General features: G+C 46.4%; 1 protein-coding gene across 6 annotated transcripts in view; it reads left to right on the plus strand.

Annotated features, from left to right (window-relative positions):
- The window catches only part of WDR25 (WD repeat domain 25), a 141,745-nt gene that overhangs the window by 73,126 nt on the left and 42,193 nt on the right, over window positions 1-26,426 (plus strand). For all 6 annotated transcript variants that reach the window (XM_046007025.1, XM_046007022.1, XM_046007023.1 and 3 more), the window contains one exon: window positions 14,259-14,406. In XM_046007025.1, coding sequence (XP_045862981.1) covers window positions 14,259-14,406 — 148 coding nt within the window. The remainder of the gene's footprint in view (window positions 1-14,258; window positions 14,407-26,426) is intronic.

Raw genomic sequence — 26,426 nt, forward strand, 5'->3', positions numbered from 1 at the left:
TAGATATTATTCAACCTGAAAACAGAGAAAAAGACTAGGGGGAAAAAACCAGATACTCAGAGACCTCTGGACAATAGCCAAAGATAGTTCTATAACATATATATTGTAATACTGTGTATATAATTGAGTTCCAGAAGGAGATGAGAGAATGAGGAAGAAAAACTATTTGAAGAATTAATGCCAGAAAACTCCCCAAATTTGATGAAATATGTATATTTGCAGATTCAAAAGAAAAAAAAAAAACTTTGCAAATCCCTAGCAGGACAAATATAAAGAGAATCACGCCATGGCATATCATAGTCAAACATCTTTTTAAAGTAGCCGGAGAAAAATTAGTTATCACGTGGAGGAGACTAATAATATGAAAATCACTGACTTCTCATCAGAATCCATGGAGTCTGGAAGCAGTGGAATGGTGTCTTTAAAGTGCTGATAAAAAAAAAACAAAACAAAACACATCAACTCATGATTCTTTATCCTCTTAAGAATGAAGGTGAATTAAAGACATTTTCAGATAAATGACAACTAAGTGAGAATTCATTGACAGCAGACAGGCACTACAAAAATGTTAAAGGAAGGTCTTTAGGATAAAGGAATATGATACCAGATGGAAACTCAGATCTTCAGGAAGGACTCAAGAGGCTGGAAATGGTAAATATGTGGGAAAATATAGAAGACTATTTTTTTCTTCTTAAATTAAAAAAATATATATGACTAAAGCAAAAATGATCTTATTACTTGTGGTGTTTATAACATGTAGATGTGATTGATACATGTGACAACTATAAATAATGGGCTTGGATAAAAGACATGGTTTCAAGCTTCTTATATTTTCTGTAAACTGGTACAATTTTAACTGTAAAAAGACTTTGAAATATTAAGAATGCATATTATAAGACCTAGAGCAACCAGTAAAAACAAAACAAAACAAAGAAAACACCCCCCCCCAAAACAGTGAGGAACAGCTAACAAGCCAATAAGTAAAATGGAATTGTAAAAATAGTTATTTCAAAAGAAGGCAGTAAAGGAAAAAGAGAGGAATAAAACAGAGGTAAAAACAGAAAATAGATATCAAAATGATAGATGTACATCTGATCAGATCAACAATCACATTAAACGTAAATGGATTAAATACTACTATTGAAAGAGATTATCAGAAGGGATACAAAAGTAAGACTAAATTACATGCTGTCAAAAAGAGGTGTACTTAAAGTAAAAAAGAAATAGGCTAAAAGTAAGTAGATGGAATAAAGAAATACAATCCAAATAGTATCCAATAGCTTAAGAAAACTGGAAGTATTGTTAATACTAACTAGTAAAATAGACTTCAAGACAAAGGACATTACTAGAGATAAGAGAGAAGACATTTCATAGTGATTCAAGAATCAGGAACTCATCAGGAAGACATAACAATAATGTATGCACTGAATAATAGAGCCTCAAAATACATGAGAAGTTTTTCATAGAATTAAAGGGAGAATAAAAAGATTCATACTTGTACATGGAGATTTTTTTTTTTAAGATTTTATTTATTTATTTATTTGACAGAGAGAGAGAGAGAGATCACAAGTAGGGAGAGAGGCAGGCAGAGAGAGAGGAGGAAGCAGGCTCCCTGCGGAGCAGAGAGCCCGATGCGGGGCTCGATCCCAGGACCCCGAGATCATGACCCGAGCCGAAGGCAGCGGCTTAATCCACTGAGCCACCCAGGCGCCCCTGTACATGGAGATTTTAACACTCCTCTCTAAGTAGTTGGTTGAACAACTAGACAGATCAATAAAGATGGAAGACAAACTACTTTCACTTAATTGACATTTATAGAACACTAAACATAACAAGTACAGGATACAGTTCCTTTTTAAAAAAATATTTATTTTAATTTGACAGAGAGAGAGCACAAGCAGGGGGAGTAGCAGGCAGAGGGAGAGGGAAAAGCAGGCTCCCCAAGGAGCAGGGATCCTGATGTGGGACTTGATCCCAGAACCCTGGGATCATGACCTTTGCCAAAGGCAGATGCCTAACCCACTGAGGCACCCAGGCATCCCTGCTTTTCAAATTCAAATAGTACTTTACTAAGATAGGTCATAAATGAAAGATTGAAGGTCATTTAAAAAGATTGAAATAACAGAAAGTCTACTCTCTCTTTATAGTGGAATTAAATTAGTAATAAGTAGTGAGCTATTGGACAATAAAAAAAACCATAAACATTTGCAGTTAAACCACACACTTCTAAATAACTAATGGGGACTTACACATTCAGCTAAGATGGAGTAATAGGGACCAGGTTTATGCTCCATCTTAAACGATGTAAAAAAATCAGACAAAATGTAAGAAGCGGTGTTTTTTCAGACATGAAACACTAGGCAGTGTAGACAATGATGCCTGAGAGAGGGGGAAGCACAATGATATGGGCCCTATGACTGCTTCAGCTGACAGCCTGGTGAGAATTTCCAGACTGCAGCACAGAAAGGAGAAACCCAGATGGGTCCCAGTGGTCATTCTGACCTGAGGAGTCCAGGAAGTCATGGCCCCCTGAATTCTCAGGACAGAGAAATGGAGATTAGAGATCTGCACCAAGAAAAAGCTCCAGAGATCTGTAGGAGGCTCCTTCAGAGTCATCAGTGGAGTATTTGGTCAGCATGTGCGTGAGGATGTTCTTGAAGTAGGAGAAGAACCCTCAAAAATAACAGGATGAAAAAAAAAAAAAAAAAAAACAGGATGAACAATCTCCAGAGCTCACAAGGCCAAGAATAGTTCACAGTGCCACAAGCCAAAGTGGGAAGTCCTCATAACTCATCAGAGTGTTCCCTTGGTAGCAGGGTAAAATAGCCCTAGACTAAATGGTGCTCTAGTCCCTCCTGTCAGAGCTTCGAAACTATTCTGGCAAGGAGTGAACTGTTTCCAAGTAATTTCACTGTGTCCCAGAGCAAACCGCAGGAATACATAAATATCAAACATCCACTAAAGTAAAATTCATGGTGTCTGGCATCCAAACACGGATTACAAAGCATGCAAAGAAGTAGAAAAATCGAAACTATGATTAGAAGAAAAATCAATAGAAGCAGACCCACAAATGACACAGATGGTGCAATTAGTCACTAAGAATATTAAGCCAACTATTATAAATATGCTCCATATATGGAAAAAAGTAGAGAAAAGCATGAGCATGTTAAGGAGAGACAAAGAAGATAGAACAAAGATCCAAATTGAACTCTAGAACTGAAAAAAAAAATCTCAGATGAAAAATGCTCTAGATAGGACTAACAGTAAATCAGAGACAATAAAACATTAGCCAATTTGAAGACAGAATAATGACTACATTTAGAATAAATATATTTTAGAGTAAAAAGCTTGAGGAAAAAAAGTGAACAGAGTATCAGTAATTTTAAGCTCACCTGATAATCATGAAATTGAAGTCCTCAAAGGTAGAGCAGAAAAAATATTCAAAGGAATAACAGCTGAAAGTTCCCCAAATTTGATGAAAATTAGAAACCAAGAACAGAACCAAGAACCTCAGTGAACCCTAAGCACAAGAAACATGAAGAAAAAAGTTCACCAAAGTACTTAATGGAATTTCTTATAACCAATGATAAAGAAAAACATTTTGAAAACAGACAGATGGGGAGAAAAAGGCAAGTTACATATTGAGGTATGAAGATAAGGATGACAGCAGACTTCTTACTGGAAATAATGCCAGAAGCCAGTGGAACAAGCTACTTTAAAGTACTAAAAGGAAAAAGACCAAACCAAACCACTGTCAGCCTAAAATTTAATACCCAGCAGAATATGTGTTTAAAAGAAAGGCAAAATGGTTTTTTAGATATTTATAAGCTGAAGTAATTCATCCGCAGCAGATTTGCACTATGGGAAATGTTAAATAAATTTCTCAAAGCAGAAGGAAAATGTTGCCAGATAGAAATCTACATTTACACAGGGGAATGCTGAGCACCAGAAGTGGTAAATTTGTGGGTAAATGTAAGTAATTTTTGTTCTTATTTAAAAATCACTTTAAATGATGATAATTTAAAGTAAAAACAATAACCATTTTTTTAAAGATTTTATTTATTTATTTGACAGACAAAGATCACAAGTAAGCAGAGATGCAGGCAGAGAGAGAGGAAGAAGCAGGCTTCCTGTTGAGCAGAGAGCCCGATGTGGGGCTCGGTGCCAGGACCCTGAGATCATGACCTGAGCCAAAGGCAGAGGCTTTAACCCACTGAGCTATCCAGGCGCCCCAACAATAACCATCTTTTATGGGGTTTGTGTAAAACGTATGATAATGCGTACAGGCTGAGATGTAGGGAAATGGTATGTATTATTATTATGGTTCTTATAAAACGAGCACTAATATTACTTGAAGGTAGACTGTGATAAGTTACAGATGTATGCTCTAAACATTAAAGCATCTAGTAATAAAACAAAGATTCATGGTTAATAATCTAACAATGGGAGATAAAATGAAACAAAAAATGCTCGATTCAAAAGAAAGCAAAAAAGAGAAAGAGGAAAAAGGATAGATGAGATGAATGGAAAACAAATAGCATAGGGTGCCTGGGTGGCTCAGTTGGTTAAGTGCCCCTCTCTTGATTTTGGCTCAGGTCATGATCTCAGGTTCATGGGATCTAGCCCCCTATGAGGCTCTATGCTCAGTGTAGAGCCTGCTTATCCTCCCTCTGCTCCTTCCTGACTCCTACTCTCTTTCTCTCAAATAAATAAATAAATAACATCTTAAAAACAAGAAAACAAATAGCAAATTTAAGCCCAAACTCTATTAGTAATAGAAGAAATTATTTAAGTACCTATGTATGTATGTATGTATGTATGTATGTATACAGAGAGTATGAATGAGTGGGGTCAAGGGGAGGGGCAGAGAGAGAGAGAGAATCCCAAGCAAGCTCCACACCCAGCACGGAGCCTGACTTGGGGCCTGGTCTCATGACCCTGAGATCATGACCTGAGCCAAAATCAAGAGTTGGATACTTAACCAACTTAAACCAACCCAGGCACCCCAGTCTAAATACCCATTTTTAAAAAAGACGAAGATCTGCGATGACGTGGATGGAACTAGAGGGTATTATGTTTAGCGAAATAAGTCAATCAGAGAAAGACAATTTTCATATGAAATCCCTGATTTGAGGAAGTTGAGAGGCAACGTGGGGGGTTTGGGGGTAGGAAAAGAATAAATGAAACGATGGGATTGGGAGGGAGACAAACCATAAGAGACTCTTAATCTCACAAAACAAAACAGGGTTGTTGGGGGGAGGGGGATAGGGAGAGGGAGGTGGGGTTATGGACATTGGGGGAAGGTATGTGCTATGGTGAGTGCTGTGAAGTGTGTAAACCTGGTGATTCACAGACCTGTACCCCTGGGGCTAATAATACATCATATGTTAATAAAAAAAAATAAAAAAATAAAAAGGTGAAGATTGTTAGATTGTATAAAGAGGTAATTATGCAATGCCTACAAGAAACCCACTTTAAATATTAAGATGCAAGAAGTAAAATGTGAAAGGGTAGGATAAGATATACCACACTAATACTAATTTTAAAAAGAGTGGTCATATTAATATCGGGCAATAGATTTCAGAGCAAAGAATATTAGCAGGAATAGAGTTATAATGATAAAGGGGTCAGTTCATCAAAGGACATGCAATTAAGTGCATAAATATTTATACACCTAAGCAGAACTGATAGAACTGGGTGAAGAAACAGTCAAATCCACAATTATAGTTGTAGGTTTCAACACCCTTTTCTTGATTATCAATAGATCAAGTAGACAGAAAATCAGTAAAGATATAAAATATTTGAATAACACTATCACCCAATTTGGCCTAATTGACATTTATAAAACACTCTATGTAACAACAGCAGGATGTGCATTCTTTTGATGTGTACATGGAATGTCTACCAGGATAGACCAAATTCTAGGTCTCTGTCAAGTAAACAAGTCTCAGTAAATTTGAAAGGATTGAAGTCATTCAGAGTATATTCTCTCATGATCATGGAATTAAATAAAAAGTCAATTACAGATATCTGGAAAATTCCCGAATATTTGGAAACTAAAAACACTTCTAAATAATCCCTGGGTCAAGGAAGACACTGTTAGGGATATTAGAAAATATTTTGAACTAAATGCAAATGACAGTACAACATATGAAAATTTGTGGAATGTAGTTAGAATACTTCTCAGCTGGCAATTGATATTAATGAAAATTGCCTATATTAATAAATGCCTATATTAATTAAAAAAAGAAAATTTCAAATCCATAATCTCAGCTTCCACTTTAAGACATGAGGGAAAAAAAAGAGCAAATTCAACCCAATGTAAGCAAAAGAAAGGAGGTGAAGGTAAGAGCAGAAATAATTGAAATAGAAAATGGATAAACATAGAAAAATCAGTAAAACCAAAAGCTGATTCTTTGAGATCATTGAAACTGATAAATCTTCAGGCACTGATCAGAAATAAAATAGAAAAGACACATACTAACATAATATGAGAAGTGACTTAATTACAGATTCCGAAGATATTAAAAGGTTACTATGGTAATGTTTTGATCAACTTTATGCCAGTGAATTCTACAACTTAGATGACATGGATAAATCCCTTGAAAGATCCAAACAGGAAAAGCTTACTCCTGAAGAAACTGATAACCCTCAAAGCCCCATTCTATTAAAGAAATTGAATTTGTAGTTAAAAACCTTCCCACAAAGAAAACTCCAGGCCCAAATGACTTCAGTAGTGAATCTTACCAAACATTTAAGAGAATACCAGTTTGTTATGGGTTGAGTTGTGTTTCTCTTAAAATTTATATTTTGACGTCCTAACCCCCAGTGCCTCAGAATGTCTTATTTGGAGATAGGGTCTTTACAGAGATAATGAAGTTAAAATGTGGTCATTAGGATGGGCCCTAATCCAGTATAACTGGTGTCCTAATAAAAAGGGGAGATTTGAAGACAGATAGGCATACAGAGAACACCATGTGAGTGTGAAGACAGCCATGTACAAATCAAAAGGAAAGGTCTGGAACAGATTCTTCCCTCACAGCCCTCAAAGGGCAACCCTGCTAACACCTTGATTTCTGACTTTTAGTTTCCTTAATCATGAGATATAATAAATTTCTGTTGTTTAAGCTGCTCAATTTATGGTACTTTCTTATGGTAGCCCTAGGAGACTACTACACAATTCTATTCAAACTGTTTCAGAAAATCAGAGGGAAGGAAACTTTTTATAGCTCATTCTGTGAGGCCATCATTACCTTATACTTAACAAGAAAAAGACATTGTAAGAGAAGAAAATGATCAATATCTTTCATGAACATAGTTACAGAATTTTTAAGTAAAATTTTAGCAGATAAATCTACCTATAGGTGTGTGTGTGTGTGTGTGTGTGTGTACATACATACTTATTTCTGTGTGTTTATAATACCATGTTTATAATACCATGACCAAGATCTGTCTCAGGAATGCAAGGTTCGCTTAATATTTGGAAATAATCAATGCATCTCAGCATATTAATGACGTATAAAAGAAGAGCCAAATGATCATGTGAAGAGATACAGAAGGAGCATTTGACAATATACGGTATTCATATCTGATAAAAACTTTGTGCAAACTAGAAATAGAAGAGAATTTTCTCAAACTGAGGCATTTATAAAAACATTAGCTTTCACATTATACTTAACTATGTAAAGGACTGACTGCTTTCCCCATCAGATCAAGAGCAAAGCCACAGGTGTCCTCTCTTACCATGTCTATTCAGCATTGTATTGGAGATTGTAGCCAGTGCAGTAAGGCAAGAAAAAGAAACAAAAATATTCATATTAGAAAGGAGGAAGTAAAACTGTCTCTTATTTGCAGACAGCCTAATTGTCTATGTAGAAAATTCTACTGAATCTACAAAAATAAAAAAACTTCTAGAATTGAAAAGTTGGTTTAGAAAGATTGCAGAATTCAAGATCAATATGCAAAAATTAATTGTACTTCTGTGTATTGGAAATGAGGAACCTAAAATTAAAAATCAAAAAATGCCATTTACAATATCATCAAAAACATGAAGTAATTAGGGACAAGTTCGACAAAAGAAGTGCAGGATTTTTTCATTCAAAAACTACAAACCATTGCTTAGAGAAATTAAGGAAGACCAGAAAACAAGGAGAGATAGGACCTCTTCATGCACCGGAAGACTCCGTATTGTTAAGACACCTTCCCACATTGGTCTGTAGATTCAGTGTGATTCTAGCCCTTGACACACCCACTGTAAAGGAATCTGAAAGCTTTTGCAGGCAGATGACTTGGTGAAGGTTTGGACACTGGTTGCACAGGCTTGCTGAGCTAGTGAGTCTGATCATAGTCTCTAGAATGATATCCTGGGGCAGCAGGGCATGTCAAGGGGTGAAGAAGAGGCTAGGAGGTGCGGCTGAACTAGGAAGGTCTGCAAGGAGCTATCAGAATGGGGCCAAATGGGAGGCAAATCTCACCCAGAAGTTTGATAGTCATTATGTCTGGGTGGTAGAATTATGGATGATTCTTACTTTCTTCTTTGTGTTTCTGTGTCCCCACCCACCTCTAGAGCAGACTTCTAATATAATCAGAGAAACCACAATCTTGTAGTCAATTCCTATGGGATATTGGTTTTTGTTGTTGTTTGCACATCATATAATTTGAATATTTTACAAGGAGATTGTATTTGTTTTGTAATCAAAAACAAAAGACAGGTAGGCAGGAAGAACATTGCTGAAGAAACAGGTCTTAAGCGGCGCCTGGGTGGCTCAGTGGGTTAAGCCGCTGCCTTCGGCTCAGGTCATGATCTCAGGGTCCTGGGATCGAGTCCCGCATTGGGCTCTCTGCTCAGCAGCGAGCCTGCTTCCCTCTCTCTCTCTCTGCCTGCCTCTCTGTCTACGTGTGATCTCTCTCTGTCAAATAAATAAATAAGATCTTAAAAAAAAAAAAAAAAAAGAAACAGGTCTTAAGAGACTGTGGGGAACTCCTGGTGGGGCCGTGTATCGGTAACCAGGACATGGGAACCACAGTAAATACAGGATAGGCAGGCAAATGCACATTTTACTTGACCTGTTCTTCCCGAATCTGACTTCTGTTGGACATAAAATGTCTCTTTCCAGTTAATGCATCAAGTCATCTTAGAACATTTGACAGAAGATTTAACTCCTTAATCCCATGGAGGCAGATTGGGATCTCTAATTACTTAATTGAAAAAAGGTACACACTTCAGGCTGCCACAGTGTTTGGGAATTAATCTTTAAAACCTGACAGTGAACATTAAATTCAATTAGGGAGAGCGATTAGCAGAGATTCTTCTCTCCTCCACCCTGGGTAGCTTTGAGAAGTGGCTGACTGGTCTGCATTGATTCTGTTGCTATCCTTGTGTATACATCAACCAGGAGAGCCAAGTACGCATTTTTCACTGTAGAGGGGAGTTATCGGACCTTTTACAGATTGATGGATTTCCTTAACCGCGTCTCCACGGCTGATTCGGAAGGCCCCCTGACCAAGAATTCAGACTCACCAGTTTGCTGCTTTGGGCCTTGGTGCTTTTTCCTCCTCTTCTCTTCTTCCTCCTCCTCCTCCTCCTCCTTTCTTAACTTTCTCCTCCTTATTTTGTTGGTTCTACCTTCCAAGCGAGGCTGCTTTTGCACTGCCTCCAGCTGGTCCAACCGTGCTCCTCTCTCCCCCGGATTCTTGCAGAAGCTCCAGACTGGCTGCCTGTGTCTCCCTTGCTCTGCTCACCCCTCCTGGCAGAGCAGCCAAAGGGGCCCTGTTTCTGCCTGTAGGGTTCTTCCCCAGTTTCTGTATAGCTCCTTTCCTCACCCCTGCAGATCTTTCTTCACAGCCACCTTCTCTGAGAGGCCCTTCCTGGCCACCATTGAGCTCCTTCTGACATGAGAGCTCCTTTCCTGCTCACTTACGTCCTCGGTCTTCACCACTGCCTGTATGCTACATAGATTCTGCTGGTTTAACTTGTTTAGCGTCTGTCTCGTTGAAGGCAGGGATTTTGTCTTACCTGTTTCCTGCTGAACCATGCCTGGCTGATGCAAGTACTTGGGAAATGTTTGTTGAATGAATGAAAAAATGAGTTTTTTTTAATACGTATGTATGCATGAATGTATTTAGAGTTGGGGAGGGGCAGGGGGAGAGAGAGTCTTAAGTAGGCTCAATGCCCAGCACAGAGCCCACCACGGGGCTCGATCTCACAACCCTGAGATCATGAACTGTGCCGAAATCAAGAGTTAGATGCTTAACTGACTGAGCTACCCAGGGGCCCCCAAAATGAATAGTTTAATAGATGGAAACCTTTGGGAATATGTGCTTCAGAGCAGTCATTCTCTGTCTCTGTCTCTCTCTTTCTCAGAAATACAGCGTAGTTCGCAGTGCCCTTCTCTCAGCCCCATGCCTCCGCCACGGCTCCCTGGAGTGACTGTCATCTTCATATGTGTTGTTACAGTCTTACTGCCAATGTACAAAGGAACATCACAGAATCTTGCGTCGTGTGTGTTTTTAAGACTGTGGCAAAATGCATACAGCACAGGATTCTCTGTTTCAACCGTGTTCAAGTGCACAGCTCAGTGGTATTTAACACATGGACTTCGCTGCGCAGCCGTTATCACCATCCATCTCTAGAATTCTTTTTGTCTCACAAAACTAAAACTCTGTCCCCAGTAAACACTGACTCCCCAATCTCTCCTCCCCCAGCCCCTGTCCCCCCCACCCATTCCCTTTCTATAGCTATGATTTTGATTATTCTTGGAACCTTGTGTAAGTGGGATGATAGTGGTATTTGCCCTTCTGTGTCTGGCTGATGTCACTCAGCACAGTGTCTTCAAGGTCCATCCATGTTCGGGCACGTGACAGAACCTCCCTCCTTTTTAAGGCTGAATAGTATATGAACGGTTATGAATGGTATATGAATAGTATATGAATGGTATATGAACGGTATATGAATAGTATATAAATAGTATATGAACTGTATATGAATAGTATATGAACTATATACCTATGAATAGTATATGAATGGTATATGGACAGTATATGAACGGTATATGAATAGTATATGAATGGACCATGTGTGGCTGATCCATTCATCTGTCGAGGGACACTGAGGTTGCTTCCAACTTTTGGCTCCCGTGAATAATTCTGCTGTGAACTTTGGTGTGCGGTATCTCTTTGAGACCCGCTTTCAGTTTGTTGCGTATATACACACACAAGTGGAATTGCTGGATCCTGTCGTGACTCTGTGCATAATTTTTTTAAAGATTTTATTTATTTGAGAGCGTGCACGAGAGAGAGCACAAGTGGTGGGGAGGGGCAGAGGGAGAGGGAGAAGCAGGCTTCCGGCTGAGTAGGAGCCCGAGGATGACGAGGATGATGCAGGACTCGATTCCAGGACCCCGGGATCATGACCTGAGCCGAAGGCAGAGGCTTTAACCCACTGAGCCACCCAGGCGCCCCCCGCCCCGTGTATAATTTTTTAAGAAACTGTCACTGTTGTTCACATAGGCTGCACCATTTCATATTCCCTCAACAGTGCGCAGGGCTTCTCGTTTCTCCACGTTCTCCCCAACATTTGCTTCTTTCTTTCTTCCTTCCTTCCTTCCTTCCTTCCTTCCTTCCTTCCTTCCTTCTTCTTCTTCTTCTTCTTCTTCTTTATAGAAGCAGTGTTTCCTGTGCTTTTATAACTTAGATGGTATCTTGCGTATATGCGGCTCGTCTTATTGTAATCAATATTGCTTTTTATTGTTTAGCCGCGTTAACCCTGTAGGTGTAACTCATTAATTTTGCTCTATTTTTTTTTTTATTAAAGAGTCATACTTGTACATAGTTTTGAAAAAAACTGCACTCTGCTCCTCTACCACGAACTCCCACTCCACTTCGAAGGCTTCTGGCCTTCCATTATTTCTGTCCATATGTCTAACTTTTTTTTTTTTTTTAAGTAGGCTCCACACCCAATGTGGGGCTGAAACTCACGCTGAGATGAGTTGCTGGTCTACCTACTGAGCTAGCCAGGCACCGCTCTGTCCGTATTTCAGATGTAAATGCTGCTCTTTCTTGATTTGTCATTTGAGACCGCAGCTCTTAGCGCTCAGAAGACAAGAAGATCTGAGCTCCGTTGCATTCTTCCATGGCTGCCGTTGGCCTCTTGTTTTCTTAAGCTCAGACACTTACGTACGCCCAGGAAACATGCTTTCTGACTCTAGTCCTTTGCATTTTGAGGACTTTCAAGATACAGCAGGATGAATTTTGCCATCTTGAAAGGGAAGTCTGTCTCTGGATTGGGTCTGTGGGTGTTACATTTTGGGTTATTAGGAAAATGAAGGACATGGAGCTTGGGTTCCCTGATGTAACTGAGAGAGGGTCAGAGAGCACTGCTGTGAAGAACTGCGGGTACGATTCACGGACCTGTACCCCTGGGACAAAGAATACATTATATAGTAATAAAAGTAATTAATAATAATAATAATAATAATAAAAAAGAACTGTGTGTATGGCAAGCCTCAAGGAGCACGCCCATGAGCCCCACTCATTCCTCACCACAGTCCTTGGGATGAGGCTCTTCTTATCCCCACTTTGTGGAGGAGGAGAGTGAGGCCCAGGCAGGCCAAGCTGCTTGACCGGGTCACTTAACCTGCAAGCAGAAGCATCGCACGGCAGGCGCTTGGCTCGGATGCCCGTGTTTAGGCTGCAGTGCTCCTCCTGCTTCTCACGCTCGATCCTCTGAGCCAGCTCAGATGGTGGGTGGGAGCAGACCCTGCTTCCTGTAGTGGTAGCGAGGGTGCGAGACTAGCCCTGCTGAGTGTGCATGCCAGGCCCAGAGCCAGCCCCGTCAGGCTCCATGCTAACCAGCTTTTCCCTGCGGTTCCCGGGAGAGCTGGTGAAGGGCTCGCTCATGCGTGCAGTGGCCCTGGCTCTTGGAACGTGTGGTTCTGTACTTAAGGGCTTCAGAATGTATCTCAGAAGTCATTGACTCTACATGGGGCTTTTTTTTTTTTCCTGTTCTTTTTTTTTTTTCCATTTTATTTATTTTTTCAGCGTAACAGTATTCATTCTTTTTGCACAACACCCAGTGCTCCATGCAAAACGTGCCCTCCCCATTACCCACCACCTGTTCCCCCAACCTCCCACCCCTGACCCTTCAAAACCCTCAGGTTACCCCAACCTCCCACCCCTGACCCTTCAAAACCCTCAGGTTGTTTTTCAGAGTCCATAGTCTCTTATGGTTCGCCTCCCCTCCCCAATGTCCATAGCCCGCTCCCCCTCTCCCAATCCCACCTCCCCCCAGCAACCCCCAGTTTGTTTTGTGAGATTAAGAGTCATTTATGGTTTGTCTCCCTCCCAATCCCATCTTGTTTCTTCTCCTATCCCCCTACCCCCCCCATGTTGCTTCTCCATGTCCTCATATCAGGGAGATCATATGATAGTTGTCTTTCTCCGATTGACTTATTTCACTAAGCATGATACGCTCTAGTTCCATCCACGTCGTCGCAAATGGCAAGATTTCATTTCTTTTGATGGCTGCATAGTATTCCATTGTGTATATATACCACATCTTCTTGATCCATTCATCTGTGGATGGACATCTAGGTTCTTTCCATAGTCTGGCTATTGTAGACATTGCTGCTATAAACATTCGGGTACACGTGCCTACATGGGGCTTTTTGCCATGGGCCTCATCACCATGGAAAGCCAGGGTGGGAATGAGGGACCGACCACACCTTCCCCCTAGGAAAAGAAGAGCTGGTCCTTTGGGCAGATACTGGCTCTTTGCCCCCATGTAAGCACAGGGGGGCAGGGCTGTGTTTTGGCTCTTACTCTTAAGGTGGGACCCATGAGGCTATAGCTTGACTGGTGCAGTGTCCCCTCCAGGACTCACAGAGCCCCGTCTCAGAGGACAGATGTCAGAGGTGCGGGTGAGACTGGGCTACAAGCAGGTGAGCAGAGCATGAGGTTTGGAGCAGCTGCAAAGTGGATGGGAAGGGCTGGGTGGCTGAGTGGCAGAACTCGGACATGCTGTTTTCTGGTGGGCTCCCGTAAGGCCAGGAGAGGTTTTGGGAAAAGCTCCCCTTCACCTCGCCAGCCCCAAGCCTTTATACACTTTAGCAAGGAAAAGTCTCAACAGCTAGGTATTGTTTTGATGGTAAAAGAGTAGGAATCTGGTTCCGCTATGAGACCCTCTCCTCCTGTAGAGGGGCCGCCCTTAGCCCCAGAGCTCAGGGCCCGTTCTGACATCTGTTACTGTGTTTACCTCGTAGGTGTGGAACGCTGTGGACTCCGGCCGCTGCCTGCAGACCTACTCCCTGCACAGCGAGGCGGTGCGGGCTGCCCGCTGGTCTCCCTGTGGCCAGCGCATCCTCAGTGGTGGCTTTGACTTCGCCCTGCATCTCACCGACCTTGAAACAGGTGTGTTTCGTTGCACTGTTACCCTGAGGCCCCCCCTTCCTCTCTGGGAAGCTTCTCTCGGGGGGTCAGCAGCCACAAGCTGCGTATGGCTTCAGGGTGGTAGGAGATAGCCCTCAGGAGAGGCCCACTGTTGGCATGTTCCCAGGGCATTTGCCCGGAACCAAGACTCTCCACGGAGGGTTCGAGGTGGGCCTCTGCCAGCCTGCCCAGAGGACAGAGCCCCAAGGTTGTCTCAGCCCCAAGCTGTGGGGCTGGATAAAGAGGTGGCTTTTTAATCAACTTCTGACATGTAATTTGTACCAAAATAGATTTAGCTTTATCACAATGTCCTTTGGTTGAAATCAGTTTAGAATTCCTGTCAATTCATTATCGTTGAAAGGCTGTAAGGAATGATTCCAGCTCATAAGGAAAGTCTGCAAACGAGTTCTGCTTTAATGCCTACACTGAAAAGGCATTTGGGCAAGATGGATTTGTGCTGGGTAAATCCTCAGGGGGCTCTTGACAAGCAGGGCGAGAAGGAGAGAGAAGTCAGCAGAAGGGACTTGACGTTCCCGAGTGCTCCTGTGCAACAGGCCCTCTCTCTGTACCTGGTCCGGCCGCAGCCCCCGAGTGGGGTCCTGTCCATGCTCTTCTGGTGAGGACGGAGCCAGGAGGTGCCCGGCTGGCTTGAAACCTCTGTCCCGGACTCACGCTGGCTGGTCTCAGCACCCACGTTGCCTTTGCCTCCCTGGGCTGCTTCTGGTCACTTCACTGCTGGACACTACTGCCAGGGTCGGGAGGGGAGGCCAGCGTTCCCACCCATCCCGGGGGTGTCCCCTTCAGTCTTCAGAGCGGCCTCCCATGCCCGGCAGTCTCCCAGGGCCTGGCGAGCAGGAGGTGACAGTTCTGGGCCCGTGCACACAGTGCCTCCCCAGCAGCTTGGAGGGGGGCAGGGAAGGAGCGCAGTGGATGGACTGGGGTAATTGGGGGCTTTGTTTTCCACCCCGAGCACCCTCAGCTCCTCTGGTCTGCTGAGGGGCGGCCTCACAGCTCCTCCGACGGAGCCCCATGTGCCCTCAGTGGGGTGACGAAGAGATGGACGTCTGTGCCAGTGGCCGGTACCGTGCCGCAGGCTTTATACGCGTCAGTCCTCACAGCCTGCGGCCGGTGGTTCTTTCCCCATTGCCCAGGGGAGAAGCCCGAGGCCCACAGCAGCCGGGAGCTGGCTCAGAGCCTCCCAGTGGTGCATGGCAAGTGGTGTGTGGAGCCATGTCTGCAATTGTGGATCCCCGGCCCTTTCTCCCGGGCCAAGTGTGTGGTGGTTTTCTTCTGGACGGAGTGTTTCCCCAGTGGTTTGTGGTCTTACCATGAGCCCGCAGGGCTGCTGAGGGGGCTGTGGCTCAGGGGTTCGGTGCCACTTAGTTGGTAATGACTACAGCAGGTAATGCTCCCCTCCAGCCTTCCATACGCGGTCTCGTTAGGCCCCACTCACCCTTTAGGGCTGGCACCACCAGACTTCTCTTTTCACGCACGGGTCTGCCAGGCTCGCCGGGGTGCCTGTGTGCCCAGTAAGCCATGCTCAGCGTTGGAGACACCACCCCAGAAGCTCTTGTTTGCTGTGGGGCACAGAAGGTTCCCTGGGGATTCTCAGCGATGGAATGAGGTATAAGAAGTGCAAAAACATTGGGCCTAGAAGATCGAGAGAAACTTCCGGGAGGAAGTGGAACCTGCCCTGAGGCAGGAGCTGGGGGGACAGAGAATCTAGGTGAAGGGGGTATGGTTGAGGGAGAGCGAAGCACGTTGTCAGCAGACAGGACAATGAGGACAGAATTGCTCCAGGAACATGAACCTCGTGGTGTGCATGGAAATGTGGGGTGCAGGGATCTGGGGCAGTGAGTCTGGAAGGGCAGGAACAGGAGCTTGAGCCGCATGCAGTTCCTGGCCTGTGACGAATGCCATTCTCCAGGCACTTTTCCCTACTCCAGGGTCACTGAGCACCCATGGGGACCTGCGCCGCCCACCCACAGAGTAAAGGAGTGATGCTTTTGACATACTGGGGGGGGGCGGTGATGCTGGATTAATCAAATACAAGTTCATCTGATAACATCAGTGGATTCCTAGTGCTTCTGTGTCCTAATGGATCTTCTCAACCAACAGATGTTAGGCAGATAGTGCCATTGTGTGTGTGGGTGTGTGTGAGTGTGTGTGCATGTGGGGGGTGGTTCTGAAATTTTAGATGTTGAGAGTTTCCCTGCCTCACAAGTTAGGGACTGCCACAGCAGATGGCAGCAGGGGGCCACTGCTGAGTTCGGAGCAGCAGAGAATCATGGCACTCTGGGCAGTCCACCCCAGTGTCCCGGCCGGGTGGGTGTGACCCCAGGGTGGAGAGCAGAAGGAGGGGGAGGCATGCCTCGTCCAGTTGGTGGCAGGTCTTCAATGGAGAGAAGCTTGTGTGGCCCCGTGCCCAGGGCCCAGCGTACTTGTCCAGTACGCTGTATTGGGTGGTATAGGGAAGGCACGGCCTCTGTCCTCAGGGCTTTGCCGAAGATGGAGGACTTTTCCACTCCACCCGTCTCCCAGGAACAGCACTCCTCCCCGGTCCATCTTTTGAGAGCTCAGTTCTGTTCATTCCTAGGTACTTACTGAGTACCTGCTGTGGACAGGACCTGGTGGGGACTGTAGTGGTGAGCTTATTGGACATTTTCTGTCCCTTGGGGCCAAGAGTCTCGGGGTTTGGACCTTACCCTTGGGGAAGCCCTCCGGTCCCTAGATGGGGCCTCTCCTGCAAGAGGGTTGCTGGTTTCTGTGTCTGTCTCCCTGACTAGTGTGGGTGCTCCTTGAAATGGGGCCCGTCCTGGGGTCTCCGTGTCTCCCATCATCTGGCCAGGGCTGGCTCGGAGCAGCTGCTCAGTGTGTGAGTGGAGGCTGGCGCGTGCTGGGCAGTGAGAGCCCTGCCAGGGTGGGCGAGTAGGCTCCCCCGGCTCTGCATCCCACCTCAGCTCTGCACCCCACCCCAGGTTGTTCTAAGGGTTTTCTTTAGCAGAGGTCGGTGGGCTTGGGCAGCCCCTGTGGCTCTCCGCCTGGTTTGACTCATCTCGTGCTTTCTCATCACTGAGTCTGATTTTCCTTTTTACTTGATCTGCCTCTTTCCGCCCTTGGTGATTTGGCTTTTTCATTTCAATCTAATTAGAACTCCCTGCCAGGAGAAGGCAATGCAGGGCGTTCTCACCGCAGTGCTTTGGGAATTAGTCACTCGGTGCCCATTGTCGTTAATGGGAATTTGGCGCCAAGGCCATTTATCCTGGTGTCCTCAATCAATACAGTTAAAAATCTGTGGATTCTAAAATGTCAATACCCTGCCTGAAATATGGAGGGCCAGCAATGTTTTATCTCGTTAATTTATAGTTCTGACGGGCTGTTGGCTTATAAGACAACCATGAATCAACACCTAAATAAAATCCGCTCACAGATTCATTATTTTTGGTGCTCCCGCTTCAGTCTGTAATCTTCCTAACAAAACGTCTCTAGTGCATTAGGCTGAGGTGGCCTCAGGGAACCCTGGCCGACTCCATCAGGACCCGAATGTCGCCTGCCTTATGAGTCAGCTGTCCTGCACATCCAATGGGCCAGTTGCCTCAGAATCCCCCAAAGACCTTGCTCGGTTCAGTTCTGCTGGCGCTGGTGTCTTGCAGGTTCCAGCCCCTTGGGCAATTGCCCCCAGCCTGGCTGTTCAGGCCTCAGAGGTACGCAGGGCCTCTTACTTTGCATTTGTTGGCTGCAAAGGAGCCAACAAATTCTCCCTGGAGCCCCCAGGGTCCTGGCTGGAGGGGGCACTCTGTCCTTCTTCCTTTGGTCTGGTCAGCTCTCTTGATGTGTGTCCAGCCTGTCCTGGACGACCGTGCAATGCCACCTGGTCCCAGGTACCTGACGCCGGAGGCAGTGCAGTGGGATAGAAGGAGCACGGAGGGCGGAGCAGATGTGTCCTTCCCCTTAGTTTCTGCCTCTGTGGGAGGGGAGCGCTGCCCTTGGCTGGTGGTGGGCTGGTTGAGGGGAATAGCTGAGATGGTGTTTGTGGTTGCTTTACAGAATGCCTGGCCCAAGGTAGGCATGCAGCAAAGGATGTTCCTCCCCGCCCTCCATCATGCCCCCCGAGACCCCTCAGATGGTGGGACAGAATGACCTTGTTGCTGCTGAGTGTCCAGAGACTCCGGTTGCTGGGCTTCGGTGGCTCGGCTTCAAAAGCCCCCAGTCCGATGATCCCCCAGCCGGCTTACTGGTGTGGCCCCTGCTCCCCTGTGTGGGTCTGGGGGGCAGGCTGGGAAGAAAACAGGCCTTCCAGGGCTCTCCCAGCTTCTCCTCCATGTTTTGCTTCTCCATGACAAGATACTACTCGTGGTAGGCTAGCAGCTTCCTCCTGGTGGTGCACGGCAGCTGCCCTTCATTTAGGGTCCGCACGCAGACCTCCCACAGCCCAGCCTCCAGGCACCCGCTGCTGGAGAAGGTCCATGACCTTCTTTACTCAGATACCCACTGCTAGCAGCCTGGGCTCCCCCAGCCACTGGTTAGCTCCTCCTGCTCTGGGGGGTCCCTGTGTCTTTCATTTGGAGGCTGTGGGGCATGCAGATGAGCAGCCAGCAGGGACTGGACCCAGACATGGCCATTGCTCTTGTTTTCCAAGAGGTGTGTTCTGGTCATCAGGTTTGGGGCCCCCATCACAGAAGCACTCCAAGAAAGGGGAATATCCCATAGGCAGCGTGCACTGTGGGCCAGGCCCTGGGTGGTGTGGCTCCGGTTCCTAGCACTTGGCTTAGCCTGTATCAAGCTGAGATTAATAAAGAGATGCCAGTCCCTTTGCTTATTATGTGTTTAGTCTCTACTCCAACCTTTGAAGACAGTGTTTTTATCCCCATTTCACTGACCTACTAGACCCCGAGGCTGGGAATATTCGGGGACTTGCACAAGGCCTCCTTAGCCAGCAGTGTCGGAACTGCAGCCTCCTCTGGCCTGTGTGACTGGCCGAGGCCGCCACGTCTGCTTCCCTGCTGGGGATGGACCGTTTGCTTAGGGGAGCCTGCTTGCTCCCCCCGACCCCCGCCGGCGGCTGGCTTGCCTCCTGCGGAGATAATGCAGGGCCTCCAGGAGAAAGGCGCACTGAGATGGCGCTCGGCCGGGCCTTCTGAAAGAGGCTTCTCTGGCTGCCGACGGCCGCCGCTCCAGCGGGAGAGCTGTTAGCCGTGATGATCTGAGGACGCTTGGCGTAGGAAGGGTGAGAAGTATCCAAATTCGAACTCTGATGAAGGGGACCAGGAGCTCATGGGGCTTTAAAGAAGATGCCGTGGATGGGACTCCTTTTGGGCTGAGGAGTGCCACCCGCCGGGTCTTGGAAGGAGGTGCCTGGGCCTCTCCATTCTTTGGCTTTTGAGCATCATGACTGTGTGTCCCCGCAGTACAGCTCAGAGAGACACAGTTAGGCATCCTTCAGGTGTCTGTGGAGGCCAGGAAAGCACACCCCCCGTGGTGTTGTAAGCCCCCAGCCGGTGGGCACACGTGCAGCTCCTCATGGTACTGGCAGGTCTCGTGTAGTCTGTCCTTGGGGCCCAGGGCTTTGCCTGCATGGAGACACGGAGTCTCCGAGGAGCTGGAGCCCAGTGAGGGCTGAGCTGACATTGGTCCGGGTGCTGCCCCTCTAGTACCTTCTTGCCCAGAGCAGCTGCCCACGCTCCCCCCCACTGATGCAGGTGGGCGCCCTGCTGACTCCCCTGCTTTTCCCTCGTCCTCAAACACCTGCTTTTCTCCTAACTCATTCCTTCACTGACGCCCTGCTGCTGGCCCACTTTCAAACGAGCTTGTTCTCAGGGCTGCGCCCACTTCAGCCCCAGACACGGGCCCCATTCCCATGCACACCCTTTCTCTTTCACTCTGAAGCGTTGTTCTCTCCAGTCTCGGGCTTCTTTTCTCCCCTCCTTCTGTACAGCTTTGGGGTGAGAACTGACCCTAGTTCTGGGTATTAAATCCGATGTTCGTGGACTTCAGTGCAACACCCTACCAGCCCCTGTCTCACACTTTGGAAGGTGCCTGCAGGTCCTGCCGCAGGTCCGCACACATCCAAGCCGTCACCCTCTGGGTGGAGAAAAGGCAGGTTTTCCTCAACCGTGCTAGTTCCCTGGCTTCCATCCCAGCCCGGGCGGCGCATTGTCTGCGCGCGCTAAGTGGCCGCCCCCTGGGCTCAGGCAGCCTCCGGGGACTGGCCAGGAGCCTGAGCACTGGTACTTGTGGGGCCCCAGAAAGCCAACTTGCGGCAGAACTTTAGTACACACCTTGTTTGCAAGTTGAGAATTTTTTCTTTTCTTTTCTTTTTTTTTTTTTTTAATTTTAGAAAATTCAGTCTTGTCCAGGTCCAGATAACGAAGAGCCGTGGCCAGACGTGGTGTAAGCGAGGTCTTGCCACTGCGGCCGCCTGCTCTTGCTTGGCAGCCATGGCCTGTCAGCGGGCTGGGACCCGCCGGCTTCCATACTGCTCTCTTGGTTTAGGACAGTGGCTTCAACACTTTCTTACCCCGGTTTTGCAGATTGGAGAGCCCTGCTGGGCTGAGCTGGAGGCCCCCACTGCTCCGCAGGGGACCTACAGACGCAAGCCTGTCTGCCTCTCACCTGGACCCTTCCCAGGACTCTGCCAAGGCGGCCGCTGTTTCTGATTCCCAGAGTTTGATTTGGAAGTTAGTAAGCCCCTTTTCTCGTTAACTTGGAGTCAGGATGGTTAGATTTACAGCCGGCCGAGTACTTCCCAGAGGATGAGCGTAACGATATTGATTTTAGCGAAATGAGTCATATGCCGCCTGCCTGGAACACACGCTCAATCACCACCAGCCGACGGCATCAGCTTTCCCCATCAGCGTCTCCCCTCCATGTGCGTGAGTCTGTGGACGTGAACAAAGAGCTGAGGAGAAGGAAAGGTCACAAATCGCTTGCAGTCAGGCGGGGCAGGGTGCAGAGAGCAGGGCTCCGGGTCCAGCCTCCCTCCCAGCAGTGCTGACTTGTGTGGCCTTGTGAGGCCCAACCTCCCTGAGCTTTCATTTCTCCTGCTGTGAAATGGACGAGTCACACCTACCACAGTGGGATGTGGCATGACACGTGCAAGCTGCACGCAGGCCTGGAGGTCGCAGGTGCCAGCTCCCTGCAGAGGAGGGCATGAGCTTCCCCTCTCTTTCATGGGAACCCGTGCTTGGGTTTCATCTGACCTGGATCAGATGTCTCTTGGGTGCCGGGAACTAGGCTGGGGGCCGGGCATGCTGAGTGGAAAAGGAGGACCCTTTGGGGACCCAGAGCCCTGCATGATGATAGGGTTCCCCAAGGTAGGCATTAGGGTGGACAGGCAGTGTTGCTCCAGGCGTGTGGGTGGTCCCCTGGTTCTCCACCCGAGAAAGGAAGAGGGGCGACTCGGACGAATTCCCCGGCTAGTGTTACCAACTGCCTCACCTTAGCCACACTGGTGATGGAAGCTTGGGTAGTCATAGTAGCGTCAAGAGAACAAATTAAGTTTCTGCATTCTGTTTTAAACATATTTTTGCCCTAATGACGATTTATAGTTTATTTGTACCATTATTGATTCAAGGAGGGAAAGACGTGATTTTTCCTAACTCCAAGAGGATCTGAACGGTTCTTCTACTGGTTGAGTTCATTATAACCAGATCAATAAAGCCAGTGTTAGTGGATTAAATATTTTAAAACTCGATTTCCTGTAAGCAGCATACAGTGAACAAATAGAACTTTCTGTAACAGACATGTAAACTAGCAGAGATAGTCTCAAGGTTAAAGGTTGCGTAGCAGCTAGCCATTGTGCTTAAAGCAGCCTCGCCAGAGAGGAGATGACAAACAAGATACTCGATGTGTGAAAAGGTAGAGTGGGAACAAATGTGACGAGAAGGGACCTTCACCTCCACTGTGGCTGGTGTTCAAGTTGGAGATCGTCCCTGGTAAATACCTCCGGTCTTTGTCCATGTCTCTACAACAGAACGTAAAGGCTGCCCAGGGAATTGTGTTCTCATGGTCTCAAAACAGAAACTCCAGATCATTCCTCTCAAGGTTCCTGCTGTTAAAAACTTACAGCCTTTGGTTTTAGCTTTTCATCTAACCAAGGATGAATTCAGCAATGGGTTTAATTTCTTTCAATCAGAGGCTCCCTTTTGTTGCTTGCTCTCCGCCATGTCCTCTGGAACACTTTGTGTAATATGTAGTGTGTATGTTGCATGTCGCCCTCCAGACAGCCTTCTGTGTATGAGGCTCTGCAAGGTTCCTCCCCTGGAAGCGACAGGGCTGGGATGGCACCTGGCTGGGTCTGTGTGGCTCTCAGCCCCTCTGCTGTACCACCTCCTGCTCCGAGCACAGTGCTGGACCATGGCGGCTGGGTCCTGATTTCTGAGCCACAGTCTTGTGCTCGACCTCCTTCCCTTTATGTTTCCCATTGCAGATCTGGAAGCTTATTAAAGATTTTAGTTATTTATTTGTTTGAGAGAGAGCGCGAGAGAGGGGGAACATAAACAAGGGGAGTGGGAGAGGGAGAAGACGGCTTCCCGCTGAGCAGGGATTTTTTCCCCATGCAGGGTTCGATCCCAGGATCATGACTTAAGCTGAAGGCGAATGCTTAACCAACTGAGCCATTCAGGTGCCCCCAGAATTTTAAAATCTTTTAGTTTGGACCTTTTGAACAAATACAGCAAAGACCCAGTTCTTCCAAACAAAACTAGGAGAAAAGGCATAAACCATAGTTTGTCTTCTAACCAGGAACATTTTAGTACTTAAGAGACATAGATTCTCTTCTCAGTCTCTTTGGGAGGTTGAAGAATAATATGCAGAAATACGTGATTTTTTTTTTTTTTTAGCAGAAAAGGTCCTCATCTTTTAGCAACTCAGCTTTCGCTTTCCTCCCCTTCTCCCCATTGTTGGCAAGACTGTATCACTGCACTTTTTGAAAAAATTGGCTAATTCACCGCCATTTCTGAAATAAGCATGTATGCCATGGTCCAAGAAACGAGGAACACTTCCCTCTAGGCAGCTGGTTTGTTTTTCCTTTCGGGCTTAAGGACTGGCAGTGAATCTGAACCAGCGAGAGTCAGCAGTGGACTCGGTTGCCTCTGTCAGGAAGACGGATTTCTGGCCTGCTGGGGCCTTCTTCGTGGTGTGGGGGCCACAGTGGCATTTACGTGCTCCTTTTCCATCTAGGGTTGTCCCTTCCCTCATCCCACACGTGGGTCCCCTAGCTCCTTGTCTGGAGCAAGCGTCCGGAGGCCTGAGCTGCAGGTCTGAGGCCCATCCTGAGAGCTCCGTGTGTGCGTCTCTGAGTCCTGGCCTGGGCGTGTGAAGACTGGGGTGGCAGCCCTCGGCTCCATCCTCCCTAGGAGGGGGTGGCTGCTAACTGGGCACATGAGGGGTGGTTTCTGACCACCAACTGTAGCTGGAACGAGTTTCAGGATAGAAGAGGAAGCTCAAGGAGTACCAGGTTTCTAGTTAGATTAATTCCTGGGGAGGGCAGTTCCTGTTTATTTGAGAGAGTTGGTTGTCTGTGGACCTAATGAGAGAGACACACAGGACCCAGACTACTGTGAGTCTGCTTATCTCTCCGATGCCTTTTGGGAAGAATTCTTTATTACAAAAACAAACAAACTCCAGCATTATGACAACAATATTAGTATAATTTAAAAAGTTATCTCACTACCCCTAGAACAATTCACTTCAAGCTGGTGAATCTCTTCCCAGTCTCTGTCCATACCAATCCCTACTTAATACTTACGTAATTCAAGAATAGGTATCAGGCATGTCTGTCTTGCCAAAGAGCACTGTTTGTGATTCCAGTTTTAAACAGCTTTTCAGCATTCCACCAGGCAGACACCCATATTTGCCTTAACTGCTCCCCTTGGGTTGGACAGCTATGCTGTTGCTTGTAGTCCTATCACCGTCACAGATGGGACCCGCAGGGGCTGGCTCTTGACAACATTGCAGTGACATAGGATGACCATGGAAATCTTTGTGCACTGCATGTTTCAGCAACAGTTAGGGGCTTGTTGAGCTTAAAGAAGTGTAGAATCCTCATTTACAAAACCCCAATGTTCTCTGATGGCAAGTAACTACAAACTGTGGGCCCCTGGAAGATGTCGGGAAAAAAATCACAATCATTCATCGTGGAAAATGTGACACTTCAATAGAGAACAAGAGAGTGACTGCTTTCCAAGAAGTTTGCACTATGGGAAGAATGTTTTGAAAACTGATGTTTCTGTTTCCATCATTTTCTAAGTTTTATTGCTAAAAACTATGTGAACGTGTCACCTATTAAAAATGCTAAAATCTGCACTCTTAACTTGGGAGCAGTTTTTCCAGTCTGCTTTAATACCCTTTAAGTGAAAATTCTGGTGGATTTTGAATTTGGTTGTTAAAAGTATGCAAGGGCAGTAATAACCTCTCTGATTAGTCACGGGAACCTTCTTTGCCCCGAGGGGAGCCGGAGCTTCCGTAGTAAAATGTTCACACGGTCCTTTGGATCAGGGGTGGGTAGGAGTAGACAGCGTCTCCCTTGATGCCAGTGGTGAATGTCTTCCGTCCAGGTCTGTGCATCGCTGGGGGAAGTCTTTGCTGGCTCTGACAGTGCTCAGTGAGTAAACTGAAGCTGTAACTGGGCTACTTTCAAATCACTGAGTCACTGAAAGTTCTCTACGTCCAACTGGAAGTGGAGCCAGTTTGGTAGCTCTCACTAAAAATGTTATAACTCATTTGATTTAATGATTTCAAAGGGCTTTGTTGGTGCCCTTAGTAAATGGCATGTTAAAATATCTTTGAGGGGCGCCTGGGTGGCTCAGTGGGTTAGGCCGCTGCCTTCAGCTCAGGTCATGATCTCAGGGTCCTGGGATCGAGTCCTGCATCGGGCTCTCTGCTCAGCAGGGATCCTGCTTCCCTTCCTCTCTCTCTGTCTGCCTCTCTACGCTCTGTCAATTAAATGAATAAAATCTTAAAAAAAAAATCTTTGAAAATACTGGTTATTTTGTCCTTGTCTCATCCTTTAAAGTAGTTTATTTGGGGTATTTATTTATTTACTTATTTATAAAATTAACATATAATGTATTATTTGCCCCAGGGGTACAGGTCTGTGAATCATCAGGCTTATACATTTCACAGCACTCACCGTAGCACATACCCTCCCCAATGTCCATAACCCAGTCATCCTAACCCTCCCACCCTCCAGCAACCCTCACTTTGTTTCATGAGTTTAAGAGTCTCTTATGGTTTGTCTCTCTCCTGATCCCACCTTGTTTCATTTTTTAAAATTTTTGGTATTTTAATGCTCATAATTTATTGGCACGGTAGCACACTGTGTAACTTAAAAACAAAAACACTTCTTGAAGCTACGTGCTTAAGGGCTTTTCCTTGATGGGACATGCTGTCAGAAGAGTGCAGAGACCACGGATCTAGGCAGATTGGATTTATAAAGGCTCCTGCTGTAACTCGAGAGTACCAATCGATGACTTTCATTTCCTTACCTGGTGAGCTGGTAGAGCGCTGTGTGGGGGTCCTGAACACAAAGCAGGGCAGCTGGAAGTGCTTTCTGAAATGAATGAGCAAACACGGTTTCTGGGTTCCTAGAAGAGGAAATGATGCTTGAGACCTTGGTGTCACAATGGTCTTCTTCTTGGGCATCAGCTTCTTGTGTCTCTAACTGCCCACTGCCTCTCTAGTGGAGGAGTTTCTGTGAGCCAAGGGCAATCACGGTTGTCCCTCTTGGGCTGGGGGAGGCCTCGCTGACATCTCTGAGGGATGTTACCCTCAAGTTCCTGGTGGGTGTGGTGCATAGCAGGTTCCATGCCTGGGATGTGCGGAGTAGCCTGGCCTCTGGGCATATGTTCAGAGGCAGAACTGAGACCGCTGGTGGTGAGAATGGCTTCCAAGGCCAGCCTGGTTTCTGAATACATTTTCAGTGGTATTGAATTGAACACATGAGAACTACAGCCAGTGCCCTGGGCTGGCTTTGGAACCTAGCAGACCTGAGCTCAGGGCCA

This window comes from Meles meles, chromosome 6, assembly GCF_922984935.1.
Source record: "Meles meles chromosome 6, mMelMel3.1 paternal haplotype, whole genome shotgun sequence".
In the NCBI taxonomy this organism is placed as follows: domain Eukaryota; kingdom Metazoa; phylum Chordata; class Mammalia; order Carnivora; family Mustelidae; genus Meles; species Meles meles.